General features: G+C 55.3%; 1 protein-coding gene across 4 annotated transcripts; it reads right to left on the reverse strand.

Annotated features, from left to right (window-relative positions):
• Window positions 1-269: 269 nt before the first annotated feature.
• ASIC1 (acid sensing ion channel subunit 1) lies at window positions 270-27,588 on the reverse strand. 4 transcript variants are annotated; one of them, XM_055126833.1, is made up of 12 exons: window positions 27,110-27,588; window positions 25,871-26,248; window positions 24,973-25,168; window positions 6,084-6,234; window positions 5,377-5,504; window positions 4,999-5,152; window positions 4,459-4,515; window positions 3,893-4,046; window positions 3,030-3,121; window positions 2,601-2,680; window positions 2,407-2,511; window positions 270-2,314 (listed from the first exon to the last, which is right to left on the reverse strand). In XM_055126833.1, the coding sequence occupies exons 2-12, from the start codon at window positions 26,230-26,232 to the stop codon at window positions 2,210-2,212; spliced, it is 1,584 nt and encodes a 527-aa protein (XP_054982808.1). In that variant the 5' UTR covers window positions 26,233-26,248; window positions 27,110-27,588; the 3' UTR covers window positions 270-2,209. The 4 variants fall into 4 exon arrangements, with proteins under 4 accessions (XP_054982808.1, XP_054982809.1, XP_054982810.1 ...); XM_055126834.1 differs by having other exon boundaries at window positions 4,999-5,149; window positions 27,110-27,587; XM_055126835.1 differs by lacking the exons at window positions 24,973-25,168; window positions 25,871-26,248; window positions 27,110-27,588 and adding an exon at window positions 8,814-9,555.

Consider the following 27,588-nt stretch of genomic DNA (forward strand, 5'->3'; position numbering starts at 1 on the left):
TCAGTGTATTTTGAATTTTGACCCTGCTGCCCTCCAGAGAAGTCCTTTGTGTTTGGGGCAAGGTTGTCTGTGACCCATCCCTCTTTTTCTACTTGTAGTTTAAGGCTTTCCTGTGTGACGGTCCACTTGTCCCACCCCAAGAGCACCGATGTCTCCCTGCTCAAACTTCACTCTCCCTAGATTGGCTTTAAACCAATCTTAGCTCTAGGCATCTCATGAGCAGTCCTAAATACTTATCAAATAAGAGAAAGACAACACGGAAGAGGAGATGTTTGAAACCCAGTTTATTAGACCAGAGGCATGCGTCACCCATAGCCCTGCCTGCTGTTCTCCTGCTGTGTGCCCATTGGCCTTGCTCCTGCTTCCCCCTGGAGAGATCTGGTCTCTAAGGAATAACGAAGGAGCCAACACTTCTCAGTGATCCCAGAGAAGTGTTCAGCTTCAGCTCCAGACCCACTGATGACCCGCCCCAGGTGCTGTTCTAGGGTCGAAGAGGCAGATGGGCAGAGAAGGCCTGGAAGGGGCAGGGCTCCGGCCCTCATGCCTCATGGAGGGGCCGTGGCAGGTCCAGCACCTCACTTGTCCCTCATTAAGGTAGGAAGGGACAGAATAGAAGAAAATTCAGCTTAACCTCTAGGCCTCTTTCCTTCCTCTCACTACAAGCCCTACCTGTCCAGGATACAGAAGTGGTGGGCTCAAAGATTAGGCCAGGAAAGGAGCTGGGCACCCAGGAAAACAAGGCCACTGAAGGCCCCTTCCACCGCTTCTGCCAGTCAGCACCTGCCGCTCCACCTGCAGGCACCACTGTCTCAGACACCTTGGCTCAGCGCACAGAACCCATCTCCACGGTGTGGGCGTGGGTTCTCAGTGTAGCGAGCCCTTCCCTAGGGAGGCAATCACCAGCCAGGTAAAGAGCATTGGGTTTGGGTGGGGCAGGGGAAAGGATGTTAAGGCCGCAGGGCGGGTGGGTAGAGGGTGCCGGGCCAGGGGGTAAGGTGAGGCCAGAAAGAGGCAGAGCTTGTGATTCACAGCTTCCTTTATGTCGCCACCGAGACAGTGCGAAGGTTACAATGCGCGTGTCGTCTCCTTGTGCTTCTCAGAGGGATGTGTGTACACAGTACAGACACCAGGGGAGAGAGTCAACTCTTTATACAGGCGAAGGCATTCAGAGACCAAGGGGGGAGGGGGAATGGGGACAGAAACATAGAAAGGGGACAAGGTGGGAGCATGGTTCTCAGAGACAAGAGGGGATGGGGTGAAGACAGACAGTCAGGGAAAAGTATATACAGAGATATAGCAATATAGAGTCTGTATCATATAGAAATAGAAAATGCAGATGAGGTTGTTGAGAGAAGCAGATGAAGTGGGGAAGGGGACGGGGAAGAGTTCCATAAGAAAATTTATGGACTTGGACCCTGTGCAGGGGTCCGGGAGAGAGCCCAGTGAGGCCAGGCACAGGCGCCCCTCCCTGAGCTGGAGGTCGACCAGCTGGATCTTCTGTGGGGTGGCATCGAGGCTGCCTTTGGGGGCTGCTCTCTAGCAGCCGGGCTGGGATGTGGACTGGACCATTGACGTCAGGATGTAGCCTACAGCACCAGGGCCGCATCTTGCCCCCATCTGTTCCTCAGGGGATCCTCCATCCCCCCTATCAGCTTTGGGGAGAGGATGTAGGCTCTTAGTTCCTGCCTGGAGACTTGGGGGTTGAGGGGTCACTGGGCTAAAAGGGTCTCTTAAGGCTGGGGAAGCCCCCTCCCCCACGAACTAGCCCTCCCCTTCAAGGTACATTCTCTGGTTTGGAGTCAAATACCAGACCCCAAGGATGTCCTTCACCACTCCCCTCGGGAGGGGTTTTGGTGACTAGTGGCAGCTGAATGTGGGTGGGACACACAGGCGAGAGAGCCAGACAGACAGAAATCAGGCTGGGGTAGGGGTGGGACAGCATGGAGCGAGAGGGCCGCCAGAGCTCACCTCCGGGCTCTCTCTTCTTTAGATTAGTTTAGTTTTGTTAAAAATAAAAAGAATGGGACGGAGACAGGGAGAGGACTGGGACTCCTTCCTCACCACAGACAGGAGGCAGGAGCTTGCCCAGGAATGGGGGGCTGCCTTGGGAGTGGGGGTGAGTCCACAAGGCAGGTGTGAGGGGCAGCGGGGGGCCCCTTGCTCTCCTCGCTCGCCCCATCCAGGCCTTTGGTACAGTGGCCTGCGGGGCCTAGCAGGTAAAGTCCTCGAAAGTGCCTCGCGCGGGATGATGAGGTAGGATGTTGGCCGCGTACGTCATCCCGGCCGGGTGGCCCCGCAGGCTCTCGCACGGGTTCTGGGGGAACAGCACAGGGCAGGCTCGGGTTAGGGCGCAGGGAGAGGCAGAGACCAAATGTGGGGAGGGGGTGCCCCTTCTTGCTCCCTCACGTGTCTTTTGACGTCATCCAGGCTGAGGGCCACGCCCTTGTCAGCGCTGCTCCTTTTGGCCTCCTTCTGGCACCTCCCGCGGCGGCACAGCTTGTGCTTGATCACCTGGGACAGGGGGCGGGTGTGGGCAGGCAGGACCCCCACTCCGCCCCGCACCCCTCTGGCCCACGCCCACCCCGCGGCCTCCCCCTCACCTCGTAGGCATAGTCGAAGAGCTCCAGCACCGTGAGGATACTGGCCCCGATGAACAGCCCCATCTGGCCCCCAATGTCACCTGCAGGAGGGGGTGTGCAGGAAGGTCAGTGGGATCCGGGCACCGTGGGGCGGCTGAGATGGCAGGGACCAGGGGGCAGGCAAAGGGGTTGCCGGTCTTCCTGCAGTAAGGCCGAGAAGCCCACCTGCAGTGTTTCTGCTTTTGCCTTTTTCTAAGATGAAGCGGATCGTTTGGAAAGAAATCATTGTTCGCACAAACGCTCAACTCGGTCTCTGGGCACACGTCTCAGAATAGAGTCACTTTTCCCCCTTACCCTGTTCTGTACCAGGTAAATGGCAGGGGACCTTGTGGGACAGAGGTGAGGCTGTCCCGTGTGGCAAGGATAGGGTCAGGGCCTTCAGCAACTCACCCAGGAGACCTGCGATCTCATAGGCCTTCTTCTGCTCAATGGTTTCATAGTTGAGGACTTCAAAGAAAATGTCCAGCACCAGGATGTTTTCCCTGCAAAGGAATTGGAGGAAACCTCCACTCAAGTCCTCTCTCAGCCCTTATTTTTATTTATTTATTTATTTTTGCTTTTTTTGGGTCACACCCGGTGATACACAGGGGTCACTCCTGGCTCTGCACTCAAGAATTACTCCTGGCGGTGCTCAGGGGACCATATGAGATGTTGGGAATCGAACCCGGGCTGGCTACATGCAAGGCAAACCCCCTACCCGCTGTGTTATCGCTCCAGCCCCTCTGAGCCCTTTATTAACAAGCTAACCCCCGAAGCCCTGTCTCTGTGTCTGCAATGAGTGCTGATGAGGAGACCCGACCTTTGAAGGTGGTTACAAAGATGAAGCAGGACATTTTGAACAAAAGACACTTTGCACAAGAGTAAGTAGGAGGTGAGTCCTGTTACAGCAATGGGATGAGAAGAGGAAAAACAAGAGGGAGAAAGAGCCTCTTCTGCCTATTCCAGCTTGATGTTCCATCTATGCCCAGTCCAAACTCATTTTTATTTCGGTTTTTTTTTTTTTGAACCATAACTGATACTGCTAGTGGATTACTCCCAGCTCTGGACAGCAGGGGCTGGGGGGAGGGGGGTTGCTCCTCAGGAGACCATGGAAAACGTGCTCAGTCTGTTGAGCCATCGTCATTCTGCCCTCAGCCCAGATTCGCTGACCTGTCTTCTACATGTTACTTCAACCTTATCCTACCCGCCACCTTGCCCTCAAAGCTCTCTCAGTCCCAGCCCCCCCACCTCCCGTCCTCTCAGCAAGCTCTTACCCTATGTACTGCTCAGACTTGTTGAACTTCTTGGCCAGGTACTTGGCAGAGGCCTTGCTGGGAATCTTGACCATGGACAGCTCCTTGCCGTAGCGGGTGAGGTTGCAGGGCATTTCACACACACAGTACTCCTGGTCTTTCTCCACCAGGAAGTCTGCACCCAGCCAGGTGGGAGGTGCCAGTTGGGTGGTGGCCTTCTGCCAACCCTTCCCAACACATCCACCTAGCCCTGTCCAAAGGAACCTGGGCCCCCGCCTTTAGCCTTGGAGCCAGCCTGTGTTTTGAAGCCCCTGAGTTTCGTTCCCTGGGGACCTTGGCAACCAGCCAGCTGAGTGCTGATGAGAGAGGGTGAGCCCCTCACCCCTCACCTCCCCCGCCCCAGGTGATGCCTGCACACTCTCACAGGGGCCATGGAGAGACTATCTCCAGCCTTGCCGAAACCAGACACAGGGAGTTCAGGTGAAGCCTGGTGCTGGAGTTGTGAGGGGCTTCTGGGGGCTGTGTCTGAACCCCCGTGCATAAGGCTGGTGGCTGGTGCCTCTCCCCCTCGCCCTGCCAGTGCTCACCCAGCGCTGGATCTGCACACTCCTTGTACTGCTCGGGAGTGCAGTATGGGGCGTCCCCTGCAGAGGAGAAAAGATTGTAGTACAGAACACATGAAGGGGTTGCCCCTGGCGGTACCAGGGAAGACCCCAAAGCTAGAAATTGAGAAAAGACTACAGGGTAAGTCTAACTGTCCCATTCTGGTTTTTGGGTTTTTTTTCTTTTTTGGGTTAACCAACGATGCTCAGAGGTTACGCCTGGCTCTGCACTCAGGAATTACTCCTGGTGGTGCTTGGGGGACCATATGGGACACCGGGGATCGAACCCAGGTCGACCACGTGCAAGGCAAACGCCCTACCCACTGTACTATTGCTCGGTCGAACCCCTAACCATCCCCATTCTGACCCAGAGGCACCTCCCATCCCAGTCCAACCCTCTTAACCCCTCCCCACTCATATAGGGGGATGGGCAGGAATGGCGGCCAGAGAGCATCAGGGGAGAAGCTGGCCTGCTTTCTGGTTGGCAGGTGGCTGCTGCAGGTGGGCCCGGGGCACAGGGATCACCTGGCATGTGCACCATGCGGCAGTTACAGTTCTCCACCAGGTAGCGAGTCTCACAGTCAATGCGGCAGGCGGTGATGCTGTAGGAGTCGAAGAAATCCGAGTCCATGGTAACAGCTTTGCAGGTGCCCCAGGGTGGGGGCAGGTAGATGAGCTGCTGGGAGAGCCGGGGAGCTGGGGGATGTGGGGACTTCTCCCCAAGTCACCCCAATGTTTTTAGCGACACAGAGCTTTGGAGTCATTTCCCCTTCACAGCCTCTGTGGACTCTGAGCTTACAGTGCGCTGAACTCATTAGCTCCCTGTGCTGTGACAGCCCAGTCCACCATCCATCCATCCAGACCCCTGGGCAACTCATTCCCCTGCCCCCAAGGCCCTCTCACCCGCTGCTCCTGGCAGGCCACAAAGGTCTGGAACCCTGGGGCCACACCAAAGCCCAGCTGGTCAATGAAGGGAGGTTCATCCTGGCTGTGGATCTGTACCTTGATGCCGGCTTCAAACGATGTCTCGTCTGTGGGGACAGGAAGAATCACTAACCCTACAGAACCTGGGGTGTCCTTCCTCTCCTGAGGTCTGCACAGCAAATGCTGGGACAGGAAGGCTGGCCTGTGGCCCCGAGCCCACCTCCCGCCTCCTTTCTCTGCTCTGATCTCCACACTGAGCACTTTACTTCCCTGGCTTCAGCGATGCAGCTTGGACTTCCAGTGCTTTCTCCCTGTCTCTGATGCTCTCCACTCCCCTCACCTCTTTTCCTTTCTCCCTGATTCCTCTCTGCCCCAAGGCCCCCCGAGACCAGACAGACTGCAGGCAGTTGAGAAGAGATGGAGTTATTTATAGAACAAGCAGCAGCGGCCAGAGATGGGAGGGATGGCTGGTTACCGTGGAGAGTAGCTGAGCCAGGGAAGGGGGCCGGGTGAGTGTGGCCATCAAGTAGAGCAGGAGGGGGAAAGGCCAGCAGCGGGGGGGGGGGGGGGAGGGGGGGAGGAGGTGCGCGCCTGCAGGCCTGAATCCAACCCACGCATCCCAGGGGTTCTCAGGTGAAGGCTGAGGGCAGAGCCATGGTGCTGGGATCCCGTGAGAGGTGACATACCAGTTTCTCCCCAGACGGGCAGGTACTCATCCTGCTGGATGTCCAGCATGATCTCCAGCCCGTTGCCTGTCCCGCCCTTCATGGTCTTCAGCCGAGGTCGCCCGTCTCGGCCGGAGTTGAACGTGTAGCACTTTCCATAGCGCGTGAAGACCTGGTAGGAGCAGAGCAGTGAGTCTGAGAATCCTGCCAGCACCCCTGGCACCCTAGGATTAGGCCAAGACGCTCAGCTGCGGGGACCACAGTGCCCATCAGAAAGGACCCTTCCTGTACACCCCACCCTCTCGGTGTCCCCACGTACACCTGCAGTGCCCTGGAAGGCGGATTCAGGGGGCTGGAGAGATAGCACAGTGGGTAGGGCGTTTGCCTTGCACATGGCCAACCCGGTTTGATTCCCAGCATCCCATAGGGTCCCCTGAGCACAGCCAGGAGTAATTCCTGAGTGCAGAGCCAGGAGTGACCCCTGTGCACTGCTGGTTATGACCCCAAAAAGAAAAAAAAAAGAAAGGCAGATTCAGTTGGGGCATACCTGCGCCCCTCAGCTTTGGGTGGGGCTAGCAACAGGAGGGGTCAGTGGTAGTCAGAGGTCAGGAGAGGTGAAGGAACTTATCCTGTTCTCCTCTGAGGTGATGTGGCAGTGGACAGACGCCCTGACTCCCCAGACTGCCAGGAGGGCTCCCTACTTAGCACCGTTTCTTTGTGCTCCTTCAGTCAGCACCGAATTTCCCACTCTTGGTACCTAGCCCCCTTATTGGTTTCCTGAATCCTGCAAACAGTTCCTTTGTTAGTAATTTTTTGGGGAGTGGAGTGAGGTGAAGCCAGCTGTGTTGACTCTGCACTCAGGGATTGGTTTTGGAGGGGCTCATGGGACATTTGGGGTGCCGGGAATCCAACCCAGCCAGCTGCATGCGGGGCAGGTGCTGTTCACCTGCCCCTGCTCTACTGTCTCTTCACCCCCTGTCAGTCCTCGTCCTGCCTGGGGCTCATTCTGCACATATTCGGCTCCAGCATCATTGTGAGTTCCTGGGCCTCCTTGGGACCCTAGGGCCTTCGCTTCTCCCAATATGACCCAGGCAGCAGAACCTCTGCTCTCCCGGGCATTCCATTCCTCCAGCCACGGTCCCTCCCATCACACGCCCTGTCCTCTTACCACCAGAACCGAGAATATAGACCCACTAGCCGTGCCCAGACCTGGCTCTCCTGCCAGTATCTGACATATCACCCAGGCCATGGCCTGCTTGGCAGGACTCAGAATTATGGGGGGCTCAGAAGAGACCTCAACTTGGAAACGGTCCCCCCCCCCAACCCTCACCCACCCCGGGGCAGTCTTATCACAGTTCTAATGACACAGCTACAGCTGACCCCATTCTGGGTGACCCTTTCCCCTTAGCTGCCCTGATTCCCGGTTCCTACACGTAGGCTGAGTGGGTCCCAGGGTGAGTATAGACAGCGAGAGTTTCCATCAGCCCGAAGCATCAGGAGAACTGGAGGTTCCTAGAAAGTAAAGCCTGATCCCTCACAGAGTGGTTCCTCCATGGCCCAGAGAAAAGAAAATTGCCTCTTTTTTTGTGGTAATGTTCAGAAAAGAGATAAAGATCTCCTAACCCACCAGGCCTACTTCTGGGTTTGTGGCTTCCCCTCAGCCTGGACACACGGTCCTACCACGTCCATGGGGCCGTGAGGGCCTCCGGGGGTGCCGTGCTGAGCGCGCGTTGTACTGGGACTCCTGGACTGCTGCTGCCCTCTGGTGGAGCCGTGTGAGAAATGTCGCTCTCCTCAGCCCAGAGGTGGCTGGTGTGCGCCCTGGCGCCCCCCCCCCCCCCCCCCCCCCCCCCCCCCGGCTCCAGACCCTTCTCTGTCTGCTCTGACATGACAGCATCCTCCTGCTCCTGCACCAGGGTGGGGATAGGGGACTGTGCCCTAGAACCTGGGGTGAGGTCAGCAGGGGGTCAGATCCTCTCCTGAGGACATTGCCTGGGAAAAGGGTCTTTGGCCACTTAGAACTGGGGACAGGAGACAGTAAAAAGGAGGTCTGTTTTTCTCCCACAAATACACACACACTCATACACACTCATTCACACATACACAGACACACACACTCATATACCTTCATACACACTCATTCACACGCATTTGCTCACTTACACACACACACACACACACACACACCCTTAGGAGGCACACAGGAAGGACCAAGACTTGGCAGCAGGAGCTGTGCAGAAAGGTCTGACGGGGCGGCAATGTGACCACTCCCCGCCTCCCTCCTGTACCCTCTGTTGCACCTCCGCGGTGCAGATCCAGGAGGCACTGGCCCAGCTCCAGCCCGGGTACGAAAGTTGACGCAGCTGACAAGGGCCGGCACTCAGCACCCATCTGAGCAAAGGTTGGCTGCAGAAGGAGTCCGGGCCCCGTGTCTCACAGGTGGGTGCGGGGAAGCACTGGGGAGGCTGGAGGACACCGAGGAAGACTCCGTGCCCTGAAAGCAGCCGATATCCACTTAGTAAGATGCTTTGGGGGTTCTGCCTGGAGGAGAAATGCTTCCCAGGCAGGACCTGGGAAGGGCAGCCCAGCTGCAGCACCTGGGGCTCCCCACCCACTCTGGCCAGCCCCCCGGAAGCTTATGACAGAGAGTGGGAGGGGCAGGCAGGCAGCAGCCCCAGCCCTAGGAGGAGACAGTCGGGAAGCCCTAGCAGACGCTCTCGGGTTGCCGGGCCAGGCGTGAGCCTCACTCACCACCGAGAAGTTGTGAGGGCCACAGGGCCCCCCGCGGTAGGAGCAGTAGAGCAGCATGTCCTCCAGCCGGTGGCAGGAGCGATTGTAGAAGCGATGCAGATTAAAGGGCTCTCCAGAGAAGGCCTCGGGCCCTGGGGGGGCGAGGGGGACCCCGGGGTCATCGCTCTCATCCAGTCCCAGCATAGGGGCCAGGTAGAGCAAGTCGGGGTAGCTGAGCTGGGACAGCCGCACGGCATTGGTGTTGCAGAGGGTGACCGCAGGGAAAGCCAGCTCCGCGGTGGCCACCTCGTCCAGCAGGGTCACGTGTGGGTAGCTGAGGTAATAGGCGACGCGGTCCCCGACCTGGCACAGGAAGGCACCCAGCGCCAGGACAAAAGCCACTGCCCATACAGCCTGCCTTAGTCCTGGACCCCCTTCCACAAATACGTGGCTGGCACCATGCAGAGAGCAGCTGTTGGCGAAAGCCACTAAGTCCACAGGCAAGCCCTCCTCTCCGGTCTTTTCCTTCTCTTCTTCCTCTTCCGAGTCGGAGTTGCCTCGTGGCTGGCGCCGGTGGCCACCCCAAACTTCTCCCAGGGGCCCTGGGGCCTCCTCCCCGGAGGAGAAAGACACGGAACAGAAGATCTGGATGGGCATGGTCTCTGGGGGTTTCCTGGTGCCCGGGGATGGGCAGGAGCAGGGGCAGGAGATGTGATCCCTGGCAGTCCTCCCTCCGGCTGTGCTGCCTTCGTCCTTGGGCCCTCCTCCCCCTGCCTTGGCACGGGGCGGGGCATGGGAATGGCAGGAGGAGAGAGGGGCGGGGCATGGGAATGACGAATGGAGAGGGGCGGGGCGTGGAGATGATGGGCAGATGGCAGGGAAGGTGGAGGGAGGATAGCAATCCTTTCCTCTCACTAGGTCCCACGGGACAGAGGAGACTGTAGACAGGATAGGAACCGGGTAAAGTCTAGGGGCTCCTGTACCATCTCTTCATGTGAGAGGAACGCAGCGTGATCCCTGAGCCAGGGCACTTGCTCAAGTTCCTTTGCCTCCTCAGCCTGCAGGACCTGCATCTCTTTATCCTGGTCTCCCTTTCATCTCATCTCATTTCATCTCTCCCCAGCCCACCCACGTTCCTGAGATCTCAGCCCCACTCACACCTCTCTCCCCTTCCTTGACTTGACTGGATCAATCCCTTCAGGGATGGCCCCCCCCCATACACACACACATAAATTCTCCCAATATGCCCAATTTACCTCTGATTATTCCTCTGACACTCAGTTCCTTTCTTCTCACTGCAGCCCAGAAAGTAGAAGCAGACCTACCTTCCATTTCCATTTCCCTAGTTCCCCTGCAATCACTCCCTTGACCTTCAGTTTCCCTCCAGCCAGTCCCTCACCCATTCATCCGCCCTATGAAGTCAACACCTCCCCCATTCTGGGCACACTGAGGTCACCGTCCTTCCTCCTCTCCCTTCTGTGGCTTGGGGGGCAGCCCAGGTTCCATTAGCAGAGGTCTGACCACAGACTCATTTATGGCCAGTTCCCGGCACTGGGGGGAGGGACCCCATCACTTGCAGCTGAAAAGCTTCCTGGCAGATCACCACATCCCCGCCCAGCGAGCCCACCCCAGACTCCAAGTAAAGAGCTCGAGGAATTTCTCTTCTGGAGGGTGGAAAAAATTGAGATCAGAGTAGGGGTGGGGGCCTGGGCCAGGTGGAGAGTGTGGAGAAGCAACCTGGACCCCTCAACCCTCAGCCCTCAGACTCAGGCCCCATGGCCCCCACTCGCTCGGTCCCTGCCCCCAACTCTGCCCTCTGTGCTCTGATTACTCAGGGCCACTGGTTGAGGAACTTGAGCCAGCAGCCAAGTCTCCAGGGCCGAGAAGGTGACCGGAGGGGCGGGGCGAAGGAGAGCAGAGGGGACGCGCATTAACCCTTCCTGGCAGGGCCAGAAGAAGAAGATGAGAGAAACCTCAGGGCCCTTCCTATTCATTTGCCACCAGCAACCCCAGGTCAACCTCGACCCTCGCCCTTCATGTCTGCACCTACAGCTTCCCTTCTCGGCTTCAGGCAGAGCCCCTGGTGTGTGTTGGGATGGGAGGCAGAGTGTCAGGTTCAAGTAAAACCGGCTGTTACAGGACCTCGGGCCTTAGCTTTGCTGCCAGGGACACAGAGCCCAGAAGAGGCTTTGCCATCAGCCCCTTGGTTCTGAGCCACTGTCCTTGCAAGTATCCTCTTCAGCAGCCACCAACTGTCCAGCCGTTCCCACAGCCTCTCCACATCTGCACTGTAGTCCTGCCCGTCTTCTCCTCAAAGGCCCCCTCTCACCCCAGGGGCTCAGAGGGAAAGACCCCAGGAAGACCCAGAAGGCCTTTACTAGCACAAAGCAGTCTGTCCTCCCACCTACCAGCCTTTGCCACTCCCACCAGCTCCAGCCTCCTTGCCTCTGACACTCTGCTTGCCAACCAGTCTGAGTCTGCCCTGGATTCCGATTGGAGGGTTCCTAGGCATTTTCCCAAGAGCCCATTCATATGCTACCTCCTCCAAGAAGCCTTCGCTGACTGCTTAGGATTCGGTCACTACCTACCTAGGAAATAGACTGAAGGGGCCAGTTCTGCTCAGGGTCCTTCAGGTGTAAGTAGCAACAAGAAGGTCCTTGAGGATGAAAGAGCTGGACCCGGAGACCATGAAGGAAGGACCAGGGACACCCAGGGGAGCCTCAGGCCTGGCACTGCAGATACCCTCTCCAGCTGCTGTCCTCAGACTTGAAAAAAATCATCTTTCCTTTCAACCACCTGACCAACATGCATTTCCTTCCTGACTTCCAGACCCAGCAGGGAACTCCTTCGTGAGCAAACCTGGGATTGTGCTGCAGAGGTGTCTTGGATTGAACCCAGGAGGCCTGGGCTCAGCCTTGAACTGGGGCAAGTTGCAGCAGCCTGTGCATCCCACGCCCGCTAGGGGTCACTGTCCCCCACTGAGATTTCCTGGAGTGGGAAGGATCAGGGGGTGGGATTCCCAGTTGTGGCTCCTTTCTAGAGAGAAGGGCAGGTGCAGAAAGAGAGACTGAAAGGACAGCAAATGTGGTATGGCTGGATATTTTTTCTCCCGCATCAATACCCACGCGGCACAGCTACACACACACACACAAACATGCACAAACACACACACACACACAAAAATGCTCTTTCTCCTTCAGGTGACATTCTCCTGCCTCATCTCCAGCAGACAACCACTGTTTTTGCTAGTAGTGAAGAGGGAAATGGATTTGCTACTGAGCAGCAGGCGGGCACGGGGGGCTGAACAGTGGCACCACTGCACTATGCTCATCTAAGTCCCTGTGCAAGCACACCACGTGCTTCTCCTGACACTGCAGCTCAGCCCTGTGTGCGAACTCAGTGGCTTTGGGTAGTCTCCCATCCTTGCCCTAGTGCCAGCCACACTTCATGTCTGTGGATTCTTTGATGCCTTTCTATTCTTACTCAAATAATTCATCAACCCTGTCCTGTGTGTGTGTGTTTTTTTTTTTTTTTGGCTTTTTGGGTCACACCCGGTGACGCACAGGGGTTACTCCTGGCTCTACACTCAGGAATTACCCCTGGTAGTGCTCAGGGGACCATATGGGATGCTGGGAATCGAACCCAGGTCGGCCGCATGCAAGGCAAACACACTCCCCGCTGTGCTATCACTCCAGCCCCGCTGTGTATCTGTTTATTATATAATTATCTGGAAGGAGATCAGATAATGAACCATGGCCCTGCCCTCATAGAGCTTGCCACGTAGAGGGGAAGAAAGAGGACCATTTTGTTTTGTTTTGTTTTGTTTTGTTTTGTTTGGGGGCCACACCTGGCAGTGCTCAGGGCTTACTCCTGGCTCATGGATCGCTCCTGGTAGTGCTCAGGAAACCACATGGAATGCTGGGGATTAACCCATGTGAGCCGCATGCAAGGCAACCGCCCTAATTGCTGCACCAATGATCCAGTGAAAGAACAATTTTTTAACTAAAAAATATTCAATATTTAATTTAATGACAAACTATGATAAGTGCTATGAGCAAAAACGTGGCTCTGTGGGGGTGAGTGACAGGGACTCCAACCCAGAATGGGAATCAAAGTACAAACGTACATTTCTCCGAGAAAATGGTGTCTGAATTATGCTTTCAGGAAGGAAGAGGAGTGAGATAAAGGTTTGCATGTGTGTGGGTTGTGTGGGTGGTATTCGGAAGACAAGGGGGAAAACTGAGGCAGATGTGTCAGAGAGCGGGGTAGGCACCGACCGGGACAGCAGTGGCCCGACACTCAGGGCTGAGGATTCTGGTCCAAGAAGGCTTCAAGGCAGTCAGAGCAGCATCATGGAGACACCGGGAAGAGCCGGAGGTATTGCTGCTGGGAGACGCATTGGGGAATGATGGTGGTCCAGGGCAGAGAGCTGTGAGGCGGTGAGGGGCTTGGAGCAGGGTGACAGAGTGAAGACACTCAGGAGGTAAATTTGGCAGATCCTATTAAGGGAGATGGGGTGTCAGGGATGATTTCTAGTTTTGCATAATTGGGTGAATGGTGGGTGGTGCGAGTACACCACCATCAGGAGCAGAAGTTAAGGAATAGTTTAACGGAAGGCAAAGGATGAATTTGACTGTGCACATGCTGGTTTTGAGATGTCTTGGGGACATCCAAGTGGAGATGCTAAGTGGGAAATTGTCCTCTGGAGCTGGTGCTCAAAGGAAAGAGCTAGGCTGAAACATAAATATGGCACTTGCCATGTAAATGTAACTGAAGATGGTAACTGAAGTCATGCATGGAATGCATGGAGATGAGACTGCCCAAGATAGAATATGAAGCTTAAAAAAGATGGAAGAAGGAAAAAGGTTTGATTCGGCAATATCCTCTAAACCTTAACAGAATCTTAGTCTATGACTTAACTCCAAGTTATTCAAGGTGAAAAGACAGAAGCTATAAGAGAATTAAAAGAGGGGCCGGAGCAATAGTACAGCAGGTAGGCCATTTGCCTTGCATGCGGCCGACCTGGGTTCAATCCCCGGCATCCCATATGGTCCCCCAAGCACCGCCAGGAATAATTCCTAAGTGCAGGACCAGGAACAACCCCTGTGCATCATTGAGTATGACCCCAAAAGCAAAACAATAATAATAATAATAAAAATCTTTTAAAAATTTTAAAGAGAATTAAAAGAGAAAAAATAAAATAAAATTGAATTGAATTAAAAGAGAAAAGGCAGGAATTATAAATGTATATTTATAATTGCCTCAAACTAGAAACAACTCAAATGTCTAGTAACAGTAGAGCAGATAAATAAATTGTAGTCTAGCTACATAATGAGATATTACACAGCACTGAAGAACAATGAATTACTGCTACACCACAATGAGAATGAATTTCACAGCTATAATTATCAGCAAAAGAAGACAGACTTAAAGCATATACAAACTGTGGAGGATTCATACCCTCTTCAAGTTCAACAAGGGAATTATATTTGTACTGGCAGAAACCAGAGTAATGGTTTAGTAGCATTGACTAAGAAAAGGCTTTAAAGGGACTTTCTAGGATGTTGGAAGTGTTTTTTGCTTTTGCAGTCAAAAAGAGTATAAGAGATAAGGTGCTTGCCTTGCATGTGGCCCACCTGATTTGATCCTCTACCCAATATATGGTCCTCTGAGCATAGCTAGGGGTCACTTCTGAGCACAGAGCCAGGAATAGCCCCTGAACACCACTAGTTGTGACCTGCCCCCCCAAAAATTGGTTTATACTTTTATAACAATGTGAAATCATATTATCATAATATGTAAAACATTACCTTATAAGATACACAAATACAGAAATTTATTAAGTGAATTTTGAGAGGGTCAGAGTGATAGTATGGAGGATAGGGTATTTGCCTTGCATGCAACTGACCCAGATTCAATCCCCGGTACTTCATATGGTCCACGGAGCCTGCCAAGAGTGATCCCTAAGCACAAACCAGGAGTTAACCCTGAACACCACCAGGTGTGCCCCTCAAAAACAAAAACAAGGGCCTGGAGCAAATGTACAGTGGGTAGGGCATTTACCTCCCACACAGCCAGCCCAGATTTAATCCCTGGCATCCCATGTGGCATATGGTCTCCCGTGCATTGCCAGGAGTAATTCCTGAGTACAAAGTCAGGAGTAGCCCCTACGCATCACTGTGTGTGACTCAAAAAGACAAAAAAAAAAAAAGTTGGTCTGGGGAGATGGTAGCAACTAGCAACTGAGTTAGACCCCTAGCACCAGCATTGCAGGGCAGCCAGAACACTGCTGGGTGCATCTCCTATAAGAAAATAAAACAAGGAAATATTGGGATTGAGATTTGTGTAATGCCAGCACTTCATGGTCAAGCAGAAGATCATAAACTGGCAAAGAGACAGAGAAGTAATTGCTAGACAAAGGGGGAAAATCAAGAGACTCAGGTTGCTAGGGGAGAGAGCTGCTGGACAACTATTTCAAATGTTTTATGGTTCTGGTTTATATTTTGGTCACACCTGACTGTGTTCAGGATTTACTCCTGGCTCTCTGCTCAGGATCACGCCTGGTGGGCTCAGGGGATCATATGTGGTGCCGGGGATCAAATCTGGGTTAGTCATGTGCCAGATAGGCACCTTACCTACTGTACTCCATGCCCATCTATTTAAAATATTTCTGAAAGATTGTGATAAAAATTGGATTTTCTGGGGTAGAGGAGACAGTTCAAAGAGCCAGAGCACAGGTTTTGCAGGCGGAGGCCCCACGTTCGTAGCAGGGGATAGCCCTGGTGACTCCAGCTCTGCGGAACCTGGAGCAGCACCACCACAGCAGGCTGAGCACTGAGCTGCCAGGCCTGCACGGTGGCCAAGGATCACCAGGACTGGCCCTGCACCTCAAGCACTTCCTGGGAGAATGCCAAAAAAAAAAAAAAAAAAAAAGTTGGTTGGGTTTAGCCATGTGGAGGTCACTAGCAGCTTTTGCTAGAACCATACTGTTGGAATAGTGGGGAAGAAGCATCCTGGGCGAGGTTAGAGAGTGAGTTAGGGCTGGGGAAACAGACAGTGGGACATAAACATTCCTTTTTAAGCCTTTGGTACATGGAAGGAGAAGAGAGATTATTTGAGAGCTGGAGGGCACTAGGGACTTTACTTTTTACCATAGCCTAAAACCTGATACTTGCTAAGTGCTCAATTAATGTTAGCTACCTACAGCCATGTTCAAGGCCCCTCTCCACACATTCGATGAGCCACACGCATGAAGGAACCTGCAGAGGAACCCATGTGTGTGGGACCCGGGGCCGAGATCACCAAGCCTGCTCGGATCAGGACTGGGCCTCTTCCACCCAGAACCCCCATTTTCCAGTAGCTAGGCAGTCACACCCAGAAACTGCCCCCGGTGCTGTGTAATCCCACCAATGCCAACATCCAGAGACTATAAAACCAAGCTCCCGGAAGCTTATAGCCTAATTCTCTCCTTTGGAGAATCTGGCAAGCTACCGAGAGTTTCCTGCCTGCATGGGAGAGCCTGGCAAGCTCTTTGTGGTGTATTCATATGCCAAAACCAGTAACAATGATGGGTCTCATTCCCTGACCCTGAAAGAGCCTCCATGCAGCACTGTTGGGAAGGACGAGTAAAAAGAGGCTACTAAAATCTCAGGGCTAGGACAAATGGAGACAGTACTGAGACTGCTTGAGAAAATCGATGATCAAGAGGATGATGATGATGATGATGATGATGACCTATATATATATATCTTCAGATGGGAGAAACCTTTTTGTTTGGTTGGTTGGTTTTGGAGCCACACCCAGCAGTGCTCAGGAGCTAATGCTTGGGGTAATTCCTGGTGGTGCCTGGGGAATCCTGGGGTGGCTCTAGCCCTTTGAGCTATCTTTAAAAGAGAGATCCTGGAGCATGTGTCCATTTCAATAAAAAGTTCCACTGGAGAAGGAGGGAATAAGTACCGAGCAGGAAGAAGCAGCAGCAAGAGGGTGAGATTCCTCTCTTTACAGACGGGGATCAGAGGGGAAACTGAGGCTGAGACTGTTGATACAGTGGGATACTTTGGGAGCTGGGGTGTGACACTGCAGGTCCTGGCAGGAGGGTGCAGGTGTTGGTCATGAAGGAAAGCCATCGGGGCCCCAGGGAAAGCGGAGGTGGGCCCAGGTAGGTGGCACCACTGACTCAGTGGTGCAATGAAAAGGTAGAGGGGTCAAAAGACTTGTGGCCAAAGTGGGGGTCCCTTCTTTACACTTTATATTTTTCCCTTTCTTTTTGTTTTTTGGGCAATATCAGGCAGTGTTCAAGGATCACTACTGGCTCTGTGCCCAAATATCACTCCAGGTGGAGTTTGGGGGACCATACGTGGTCCCAGGAATTAAACCCAGATCTGCCATGTGCAAGGAAAGTGCCCTACATGCTGTACTCTCTCCAGCCCATTTGCAACATTTCTCTGCCTTCCTGTCTCAGCACACTACTTCCCTCCAGGACCTGGGAAACTTGGGAATCTGGGGAGCCCCTTGGGGCCCTGTCCCCATCAGTTTCCAGCCCGCAGTCACTTACAAAGACACAAAGAGCTTAGACTCAGAAACTGTGAAGTCCAGGTCCCACATCAACGGGGTGACTGCCTCCAGCCTAGCTGCTCCATCTTTCAAATTAAGATGTAACTGTCTCCCCAAGTCCCCAAGTTCCATGGCTCTCATGAGTCAGAGGAAAGGGAATTTGCATACTGCCAAACACCCTGGAAAGAAATGATGAATTTTGCAGGGATGTGCTCCGTATGCGGCCAGCGACACACATGCTCTCTATGGCCTCAGAGAGTGTGCTGCCCGCACCCTCATCCGGCCAGAACACAGCCACCTCACACCTGACTCCATGTCTGCTGGGCCCTGGATGTGCTCACTGAGGTACCTCCGTGTGCTTGCACACATGGGGCCTGTATTCAGGGAGGGGTGTGAGGCTGGCTGAACTGGCTGCCTTCCACGGTCAAGGCCACTGCAGCAGTCTCTCCCCTAGGGATGGTCTCAGGCTGGCACGAAGCCACGACACACCACATGAAGCCCACAGCCCCTGGGATGGTTTGCAGGTCCAGGGCTGCACAGAAAGGAAGTGGACACAGGCCTTTCTTACCCTAAGCTTTCTCCCAGGAGCTTGTGGAAAGCCCCGGAGCAGCCCTTCCCCTCGAGAGGAATGGACACACACCCGTTCACCACAAAGAGCTCAGCGCCTGCTTTCCAAGTGGGAGGCCTGGATTCAATGCCCAGAACTCTATGGTCTTCCATGCACTGTTGAAGTGACCCTGAAACACTGAGCTAAGACTAGCCCCTGAGCACCACTGAGTGTGACCCAAAAAACAAACTAGCAAACTAAAAACATTGTCCCACAAGGAAGCTGCCTGACCTGACCCAGGTGTCCAGGAACGCCAGGCCTGCCCAGCCATCTGCCAGGGCGGGTGGGGGTCAGTGTGTCCCAGAAGCAAGGTGGAGGGGGTTCTCAGAGGAGTAACTTGATCCATTTACAGTCCCCTTTTCAGAAACGAGCCACTTGATCCATTTACAGTCCCCTTTTCAGAACCGAGCCTAGGAGCTGGATGCAGAGCCAAAAGGAACCAAGCGCCTGCAGAATCCAGGCCTATCTCTCACCGACAGGGCACCTGGTTTATTCCTATTGGAACCACTCCCAGTAGTAGTGGCCTTGGTGCCACTCCCGGCGCTTCTTCGCTGAGGGGTATGGTTTGCACTCAAGCCCCCTGCAGGGCTGCTCAGGCCAGGGCCCAGGGGCCACCAGCTGGTGGTTCTGTGTTGAGGATTAAACTCAGGACCTCACACGTGCCAGGCTTGTGCTCCACCCCTCAGAGCCATATTCTAGCCTGAGCGTCCCTTTTCCATTCTTTCCAGGTTTGCCACTCAGAATCCACACAGTCCTGGCTAGGAGGTTCTAGTCAGAGGATCAAGTCTTGTGGGGCTGGAGAGATAGTACAGAGTGTAAGGAGCTTGCCGTTCACATGCCTGCCTGGGTTTAACCCCCTGAACTGCATAGGGGTCCCCAGCACTGCCAGGAAGGATCCTTGAGCAGACCAGGAGTGAGCCCTGCTGGGTGTGACTTCAAAACAAACAAAGAAACACACTAACAAACAAACAGAGGCAAAAGGCTCTAGGCAGTAGCCTGGCAGATTTGAATGAGAGAAGGTGCCCAGGGGACCTGCCTGAAGGCAGATACACTCCCTAGCAGCTCATTGGGATAGAAAGTACACTTACCGGGGCCAGAGAGATAGGACACCACACCTTGTAGTTGGCCTTCACCCGGCCAGAGTTTGATCCCTAGCATCTACCAGGAGTGATCCCTGTGCTCAGAGTCAGGAATAAACCCTGATCACCATTGGGTGTAGCCTAAAATAAACAAACAAACAAACAAAAATGAGAGAAGAGGGGCTGGAGTGATAGCACAGCGGGTAGGGCGGGCGTTTGCCTTGCACGCGGCACACCTGGGTTCAATTCCCAGCATCCCATATGGTCCTCTGAGTACCGCCCCAGGGAATTCCTGAGTGCAGAGCCAGGAGTAACCCCTGAGCATCACCAGGTGTGACCCAGAAAAGAAAAAAAAAAAAAAAAACGAGAATGTGTGAGAGAGAGAGAGAGAAAACACATTTTCTACATAGCCAGGAGACTGAGAGAGAGAGAGAGAGGAAGAGAGAGAGAGAGAGAGAGAGAGAGAGAGAGAGAGAGAGAGAGAGAAGAGAGAGAGAGAGAGAGAGAGAGAGAGAGAGCGCAGAGAGCACAGCAGGTAAGGTAGCAGAAGGCACGTTGTTGACACCCAGGTTCAATCCCTACCATCCCATACTGAGTACTGTCATAATTGATCCCTGAGCACAGAGCCAGGAGTAAGCCCTAAACACAGTGGTGTGGCCTCAGAAAAACCAGTTTTTCAATATTTTATTTTATTTTATTTATTTTCATTTATTTACTTTACAGAAACCACTCTGATTGTATCCTTTCCCTCTCACCTTCCCCAAAGAGCAAAAGGAAGAGTCACTGACACAAGGAGCAGCTGCACAGCAGCACCCCAGCCAGCCCAGGGCGCCCCCTACATCACTCTGCACTGAAGCCTGCTTAGGAACAAAGGAGGAGGAACAGAATCCCAAGCCCAGCTTCTTGGGCCTAAAGCCTCAGCAGCCTGGTGCCTTCCACCAAGCTGAAACAGGCTCCTAAAAGCCACAGACCCTGTCGGCCTGCTCTGGGCTGCATCCCAGGGGCTTGCGGCAGGATGGGGCTGGGACTGGGTAGGGGTAAGGGGCTGGGGCAGGCTCAGGGCAAGGGCAGGGGGAGGCAGGCACAGGCTGGGGCACCGCCTGCCCATCTGTCTACTCTGCTTCTGCCCCCAGAGGCACTTCGTTACTCACATCAATTCTCTATTACTTTAGCCAACAGCCAGGAGATCAATCCACTTGGAGTTGCCTCTTAGCTGAAGGCAGCCTGGCAGAGGGGTGCAATACAGTGGGGGGCGGGGGGAGCTCACTCTGGACTCTGCCCATGGCAGGCTCCTGGAGGTGGTGAGAGGGGAGTGGGCAGAGGGACATCCGAGGGCTCTCGGAGGGAGTGCCCTCTTTCCCTTTTCTCTTTTTGGAGGGGTTTGGGTCATACCCAGTGATGCTCAGGGCTTAGTCTTGGCTCTGCACTCAGGAATTACTCCTGGCGGTGCTTGGGGGACCATATAGGATGCCGGGGACTGAGCCCGAGTCGGATGCATGAAAGGCAAACGCCCTCCCTGCTGTAGTATGGCTCCGGCCCCTCCTCCACTCACCCCGCCCCTTCCATGACCCGCAGTTCATACAACTCCTGCGTCCCCCCAAGGCCTCGTGCCCTTCTTACTCTGCACAGCAGTGGGGCGACCTCTCCCCAGCAGCCCCCAGCCTATGAGCTAGAAGGATAAGCCCCATAGCCCTGGGGGGCTCCTGTCTGAACTCTCAAGAGGGCAGAGCTGAGCTGGGGACCAGAGCCCTATGCTAGTCCTGGCTCTGCTGGTCACTCCCCCCGCCCCACACCCCGCCCCCCCACCCCCGCAGCTCTAGCATCACCCACCAACTCCCTGCTCTGACACCTCACCTCCTGGGTGCTCCAGAAAATTCTGGTCTCCCTCGAGACCCTCAGGAGTGTCTGAACCCTTCCCCTCATTCCAGGGGATTTCTGCCCCTTCAAGATCCTAGAAAGCCCTTGTGGGCCCTTCAGGGATTCCAAATCCCTTGTCCTCTACCCCCCAATTCTAACTCTCCTGAAAAGGTAATATTCCTACAGTTTATTCCCAGCATTTCTTTTTGTCTGCACCCCCTTCTACTCTGTGAGGGTTCAGAAATGAATTCCTGCTTCTCTCCTGTGCTCCAGGCTGTGGGTCTCAGCTGGAGGACGGGGTGGCACGGTCAGACTGGGCAGCCATCTGCAGCCCCCTCCTCTTGCCTGCTCTGCATTCCAGCCACACGGGCGCTCCCACTGCCAGGGACAGATAAGGCACAGCTGGAGGCTGGCACCAGCTGGGCCTGGCTCCCTCCCGGTCCCCCGCCCTGACACCGCATTCAGCTGCGTTCCAGCCCCCCTCCCAGATCCCCTGCCCTGCCTTGGCCTGGCTGGCTTCAAGGCACGAGACAGGAGAGCAGTGGCTCCCCCCAACCATGTCCTGGCTGCTGGGCCCTCCACTGGGAAGCAAAGGCAGCAGCGAGAAAAAGGTCCTGCTGGGTGGGTCTGGGGGCTCTCTCGGTAACCCAGGAGAGAGTGGCGGAGGCCCAGCCAGCCAGACTGCTGAGGGGACACGTTCCCCATTGTGCTCGGCCTCTTCAGCCACAAAGACTGCCAAGCCAGTTTTCTCCCAGATTTGGCCCAAGTGCCCCATGTTTAGCTCCCGAGTGGACTCAGCCCCAGCTGGGGGATGGACGTGTCAAATACTAAGACACCCTCTGAACTGAGTTGATTCAGAAGCCCAGGGGATCTGCACTGATAGGATCTCCCTGAAGGAATTCAGGGAAGCTGGGGTTTGGGTGGGACAGGGCACCCTACCCGTGCCACCCAAAGTGTCCCCCAGCCACAGTTCTTATTGTCAAGTGAGGCTTGCCCTGAGAAGCTTGTACCAATGTTCCCAGTAGTCCCCACACTGCATTTTACAAACACTCTGAGCAAGCGATGGAGCCCCAGCTAAGAACACTCTGTTCCTGAGACAAGAAGATTCTAACATGGTCTCCCCTAAGCTCTGACCCTGCAGAGAGATGCTTCCAGGCAGCTAGATACAGCCCTCCTGACCTAGCAGAGAATGGCAAAGAGAGGCAGAGAGACAAGGAGAGGAGCAGAGGCTTAGCCCCCACAAGTCCGAAGCCCTTACCATGAAGGCGGCTGAGCACAAGAGCCCACACTGTCTCCCGAAGAGCGAGGCAGAGACAGACTCCCCTCACTAAACTGAGGCGACTGACTCCTCATTTTGTGGGAGACCTCTAGGGGCAAAGACAGTCCCTGTTCCGGTAGAAGGAGGAACGGAGAAGGCAGGTCAGAGAGCGTCAGGCCCTTGGACTCCGTCAGAACTTTCCTGATGGCCAGGACCAACTAGAGCCATGCAGGCCGGCAGGCTGCTGGCTTGCATATCTTCCCGAAGCAAGACGGAGACGGGATTGCTGCAGAACTTTGTGAAGCAGCATATCTCCGTCTGACTGCTCAGATCCATCCCCTCAAATACCATGGACCAAGCACATCTCCATGTTTCCATGTCTATGAAGAAAACATGTCTTAGCCTCTTCACTTATTACCTTCCTAGACACGAAGGACAGATGGAATCCCACTTTTCTTTTTTTTTTCTTTTTTTTTTTTTTTTTTTTGCTTTTTGGGTCACACCTGGCAATGCACAGGGGTTACTCCTGGCTCTGCACTCAGGAATTACCCCTGGCCATGCTCAGGGGACCATATGGGATGCTGGGATTCGAACCCGGGTCGGCCGCGTGCAAGGCAAACGCCCTACCCGCTGTGCTATCTCTCCAGCCCCTGGAATCCCACTTTTCATGACCCAATCATAGCCCACTTTCTATGGGATTATGTCCCTCATCCAACATGACAAACTATTTGAAATTGTGAGTTTCCTCTCTCCCTTTCTGCATATATGTAGCATAGGATGCACCGGGCTCCAGCTTTCTCCTGTGCTTTCACCAACAGTTCTACAACTCTTGGCAAGTCTGAGGACCCTTAACCTCCTGTTTTGAGGAAGGAAAAAGGAGAAGCGATCAAATCTTCTTGGTTGTGGGGCTACACCCGGCAGTGCTCACTACTCCCGGCTCTGTGGTTGCCTGGCTCCAATCAGAGCCTCCCGTGTGCAAAGCATGTGCTCAGTCAGTTGAGCTATCTCTCCAGCCCCAGAAAGTCATTTCTGCATCATGCTAAGCTCCCCTCAGTTTGGATCAGCAAAGAGTGTGATCAGGCGACCTATGTCCAGCTTGTCTGCAGAGCAGAGCTAGCAGAGATAAGGAAGTCTTGTGGAACCTCGGCAGGAAAAAACAAGCATCACCATGACTCTAAACTTTCTAACCAACAAATACAGCTCATGGTCCCATGTTGCTCAGACAAGCCTGCAAGTTGAGGGGGGAAGGGGCAAGCAGGAAGGAGAGGACCTGAGAGGAGGGGCAGACTTGGGGAGCAAAGTGGCTCTGGGGAAAGGTGGATTTTCTTTCTTTCTTCTCCCTCCCTCCCTCCCTCCCTCCCTCCCTCCCTCCCTTCCTTCCTTCCTTCCTTCCTTCCTTCCTTCCTTCCTTCCTTCCTTCCTTCCTTCCTTCCTTCCTTCCTTCCTCTTCCTTCCTTCCTTCTCTCTTTCCTTTCTTTCTTTCTTTCTTTCTTTCTTTCTTTCTTTCTTTCTTTCTTTCTTTCTTTCTTTCTTTCTTTCTTTCTTTCTTTCTTTCTTCCTTTCTTCCTTTCTTCCTTTCTTCATTTCTTTCTTACGGGATGCCAGAACGAAATGCAGATTGCAGAGTACAAAGCAAGTCCTTAGCCACTGTATGATCCCTCTGGCCCTGAGGGTGGGTTTTCAAAACACAATGGCCAGAATGAAAAGTGAACACTGTGGCCTCAGCCAGGAGCACAAACGGAAAGAGGACAATGCATTGGAGCTTTGTGAGACATGAGTCCTGATTCTGAATCTGTCACTAACCAACTATAGGATCTGGGTCCATTCATTCTATCTCTGATTTTCCTTTCTTATGTTTGTAAAAGGGAAACAAGGCGGTTAGTGACCCAGGAGCCTGCGGGGGAGTCTGGGAAGCACTCTGAGGTGTTCCAAGTTTGGTCTTCTCATCCAGTGTTACTCAGATAAGCTCCTTGCAGGTCTTCAGTGACTTCCTAGCGTCTGACTGACTCCAACTCTTGAGAAAACCCAGGACTTTCCTAGGATCTCCTGGCACAAGAGATGCCAGTTTGCCTAACTCTCCCCAAACTGCTGACTTTAAGGCAGCCCCGTGGAGGGGAGGGGTTGTGACTATCTGGGGGGACATCTTCGTTCATAGAAGCAAAGGAACACCTTCAGCCATAACCGTGTGCCCTAAATCATCTCTCTTTCTTCAGACCCTGGCTGTGTGGCTCTCGCTGGCAGAGGGGGACCTAACCAGGCAGCATGCATGCATGGGCATGTGTGGAGGGCTGGAGAGCAGTGCCCATCCCCAGATTGAAAGGAAAGCTTTATACTTCCCAGGCTTCACCACACATTTCCAACATGAACTCAACTCACAGGGGATCTCGTTAAAAATGCAGCTTCAGATTCACCGGCGCAACAAGTCCTGCTTTTCTTTCTGCCACTTCTAGGGGTTCGTTCTTGGACCTCAACCCCAGCAACAAGGCTGCAGTTCACCTCCCATGCCTTGCTTGGACACCTGTGGTCCTTGGGTACACTTGAGGGAATGGGGGGGTCCCCTGCCAGACTTTGTGCATGTGTCCGTGTGTACGAGCACCGTCTATATGTGCTGTGAGCACTTCCTGTCTTCCCGGACACAGGCTGTATGCGCACACACAGAGCAAACGCACCCCTGTTTAACAAAGTTCTCTCCTGCCATAAGTCAACTCCTGGATCCCCCAGCTTCCTATGCAGAGTAGGAAGGTCACAAGGACAGGCCCCTCCACCCGAGCCTCCTCCTCTGGGGGCCTTGCTGACTTGTGTCCCTTCAGGGCGGGGGTCACTCACCACCTTGAAGTCTTCGGCACTGCAGACCTCCCCACGGAAGTGGCAGGAGAGCAGCATATCTCTAATGTCGTGTCCTGCGCGGTCATAGAACTCCCTCATGTTAAAGGGCTTGGGCTTGAAGCTGCGGAAGTTGGCCTTGTCCTGCAGGATCTCCAGCTGCTTCTCGTCGGCCATCTGAGTGTCCGGTATCTCGTACCTGCAGCCCCGGGGGAGTGGGCCCTTCCATACCTGCCTCCCTTTGGCTCCAAACCCCATGCCCACCCTCAGGAGCAGGTAAGCGGGAGCGCAGCACCTGACCCTAAGTGGGCATGGACATAGGCAAGGAAGCAGAACTGGGCAAGTTCAGAAGCCCCGCAGGGTCCGAAAAATACAGGATTTGCGGTGGCTGGAGGGATAGGGGCAGAGAGATCCAGCAGAAATCATGGCTTTTCTCTCTTTAATTTTTTTCTTTTTTATTTTGGGCCACACACTCTGAGCTCAGGGATCATCCCTGGTGAGGGTCCACATGGGGTGCTGGGGATGGAACCCAGGCTAGCTGTGTGCCAGGTAAATGCCCTCCCGTCTGTCCTATCACCTTGACCCCCTCTTTACAGATGGCCTCTGCTCCATCTAGGTCAACATGCAGTGGTAGGAGTGTGGGGAAAAGTCACTTTGGAGAGGGTGACTGTGTCCGAGTTTAAGTGACAAAGGGGGCAGAGCTGCTCTGGACCATGCTGGGACTGGAGATAGGGTGGCCTTAATCGAGAGCCCAGAGCCCTAGATCCTCGCCTGCCAGTAGGGTTGTGGGGGTGGAGGCTGTGGGGCTGGCTGGGCTTCAGGGTGGCTCTCTAATGGGGTGTTCAAAAGCTGGGGTGCATGCAACTGCAGGAGCGGGGTGGGCTGGGTGGGTGCCGCCCACCTGTTGTTCAGCAGGGCCAGCAGCTCCCCTGCGTGGTACAGGTCGTTCTTGGAGACTTGGCTGAAACGGAACTCATTGAGGTTGCACAGCGTGACGGCCGGGAAGGTGAGCTGGGAGGCGGCCACCTCGTCAAGCTTGGTGACGTGGTGGTAGTGGAAGTAGTACTGCACGCGCTCGGTGCACACACACAGCAGCACGGCCAGGGAGCCCAGGAAGCACAGGGCCCAGAGCGCCCGCTTCAGGGACAGCCGCTCGTAGGAGAAGATGTGCGCCAGGCCGTGCAGGGTGGAGCTGCTGGCGAAGGCCTGGATGCTCACGGGCTGGACGCCGCCCACCTCCTCCTCCTCGGCCTTCAGTTCCATCCTGGCCAAGGGGGTCCTGGGATGGGAGGAGAACTCTGTCACTCTCCTGGGATGAGTCCACCCAGTCTCCCTCCAGAGTTCCCGGGCAGGGAATCCCCAGCTCCAGAGGTCACCCTGCAAGGCAGGGAACCCCTGGGGTGTGAGCTCAGAACTGGCTGTGGAGGGTCCCTGCACCCAGCACAGGGTTCCCCAAATGCAAGGGGGATGTGCGGGGGAGTGGATCAGCGAGGGAGTGCTGTCCATGGAAGCTCCCCAGGCCAGGAGACCCCCCAGATACAGTCATCTGAGGCCGAGAGGGAAGTCCCCGACTTCCCACGGGCAGGCACAGGATTCCCTCAGATGCGGGGTCACTCTGGGACAGGAAAGCCACCCCATTCTGGAGAAAAAAACTCCCCCGGATGACTGAAGCCCAGGGTCAGGAGCGCCTGCACAAAGGGGTCCCTCTGTCTGGGCATGTGCCTCTAGGAGCTAAGCCCAGGACAGACTCCCCAGGGAGGTGGGGACATGTGGGCAGGGGTCCAGCCTGAGTCCCTCACCTGCCACGGCTCCGGAGCTCACAGCCGCAGGCTGGATTGTGTCTGTGTGTGGGGGGTGGGGGGTGGAGGGGGGTGGAGGGCAGCCCGAGGTGGATGCATGGGGTGGGGGGGCGCGGTTCCCTACGACAGCGAGCTGTCCCCGCCCCTCCGCCCAGTCCAGCTTCGCGATGCAGCCAGATGCCCCGCTGGGCCCCCGCCGCGCTTGGGGGCCCCCACCCCCCGCAGCCTCGGAGCCACCCCAGCAGCTGGGGAAAGGGAGAGGAGAGAAAAAGTCCCGGCTTCAGGGCGCCGGGGAGTCCCGCAGCCGAAGACGTGGGGGTGGGGGGGGATCGCAGACCCACCTGAGGGGGCCTGGGGACCCCGGCAGCCGGCGGCGGGTCCTGGGGCGCGGGGTGGACGCGGGCTCAGAGGCGAGCGGCGGAGGGGCGCATGGCCCGGAGCGGGAGCCGGCGCCGCGGCACGCCGCGCACAGCCCTGCAGAGAGCGGCCCGCCCGGCCCGGCCCGGCCCGGCCCGCTCGGCTCGGTCCGCCCGGCGCCCGCGCGCTCGCTCGCTGGCCTCGGCTCGGTCCGGCCGGCTCGGCGCGCTGCGCGGCGCTCAGCCCCGGGATCTGCAGGGATCCATCGTCCGGCCGGGAGGCGGCGGGGGAGGGGAGAGGGTGCGCGTGCGCGCCTACGAGTGTCTGCGAGGGTGTCTGCGAGCGGGGTGCGCGCGGGGGGCCGGCCCAGGCGCGGGCCAGGGCTCCCCCCGCCGCCGCGCCCGCCGCTCGCCGCCGGGCTCTCGGAGGCGCAGCCGCCCGCCGCTCCGTGTCCCCGCTGGCG

Source organism: Sorex araneus, chromosome 2 (assembly GCF_027595985.1).
Source record: "Sorex araneus isolate mSorAra2 chromosome 2, mSorAra2.pri, whole genome shotgun sequence".
NCBI classification, from domain to species: domain Eukaryota; kingdom Metazoa; phylum Chordata; class Mammalia; order Eulipotyphla; family Soricidae; genus Sorex; species Sorex araneus.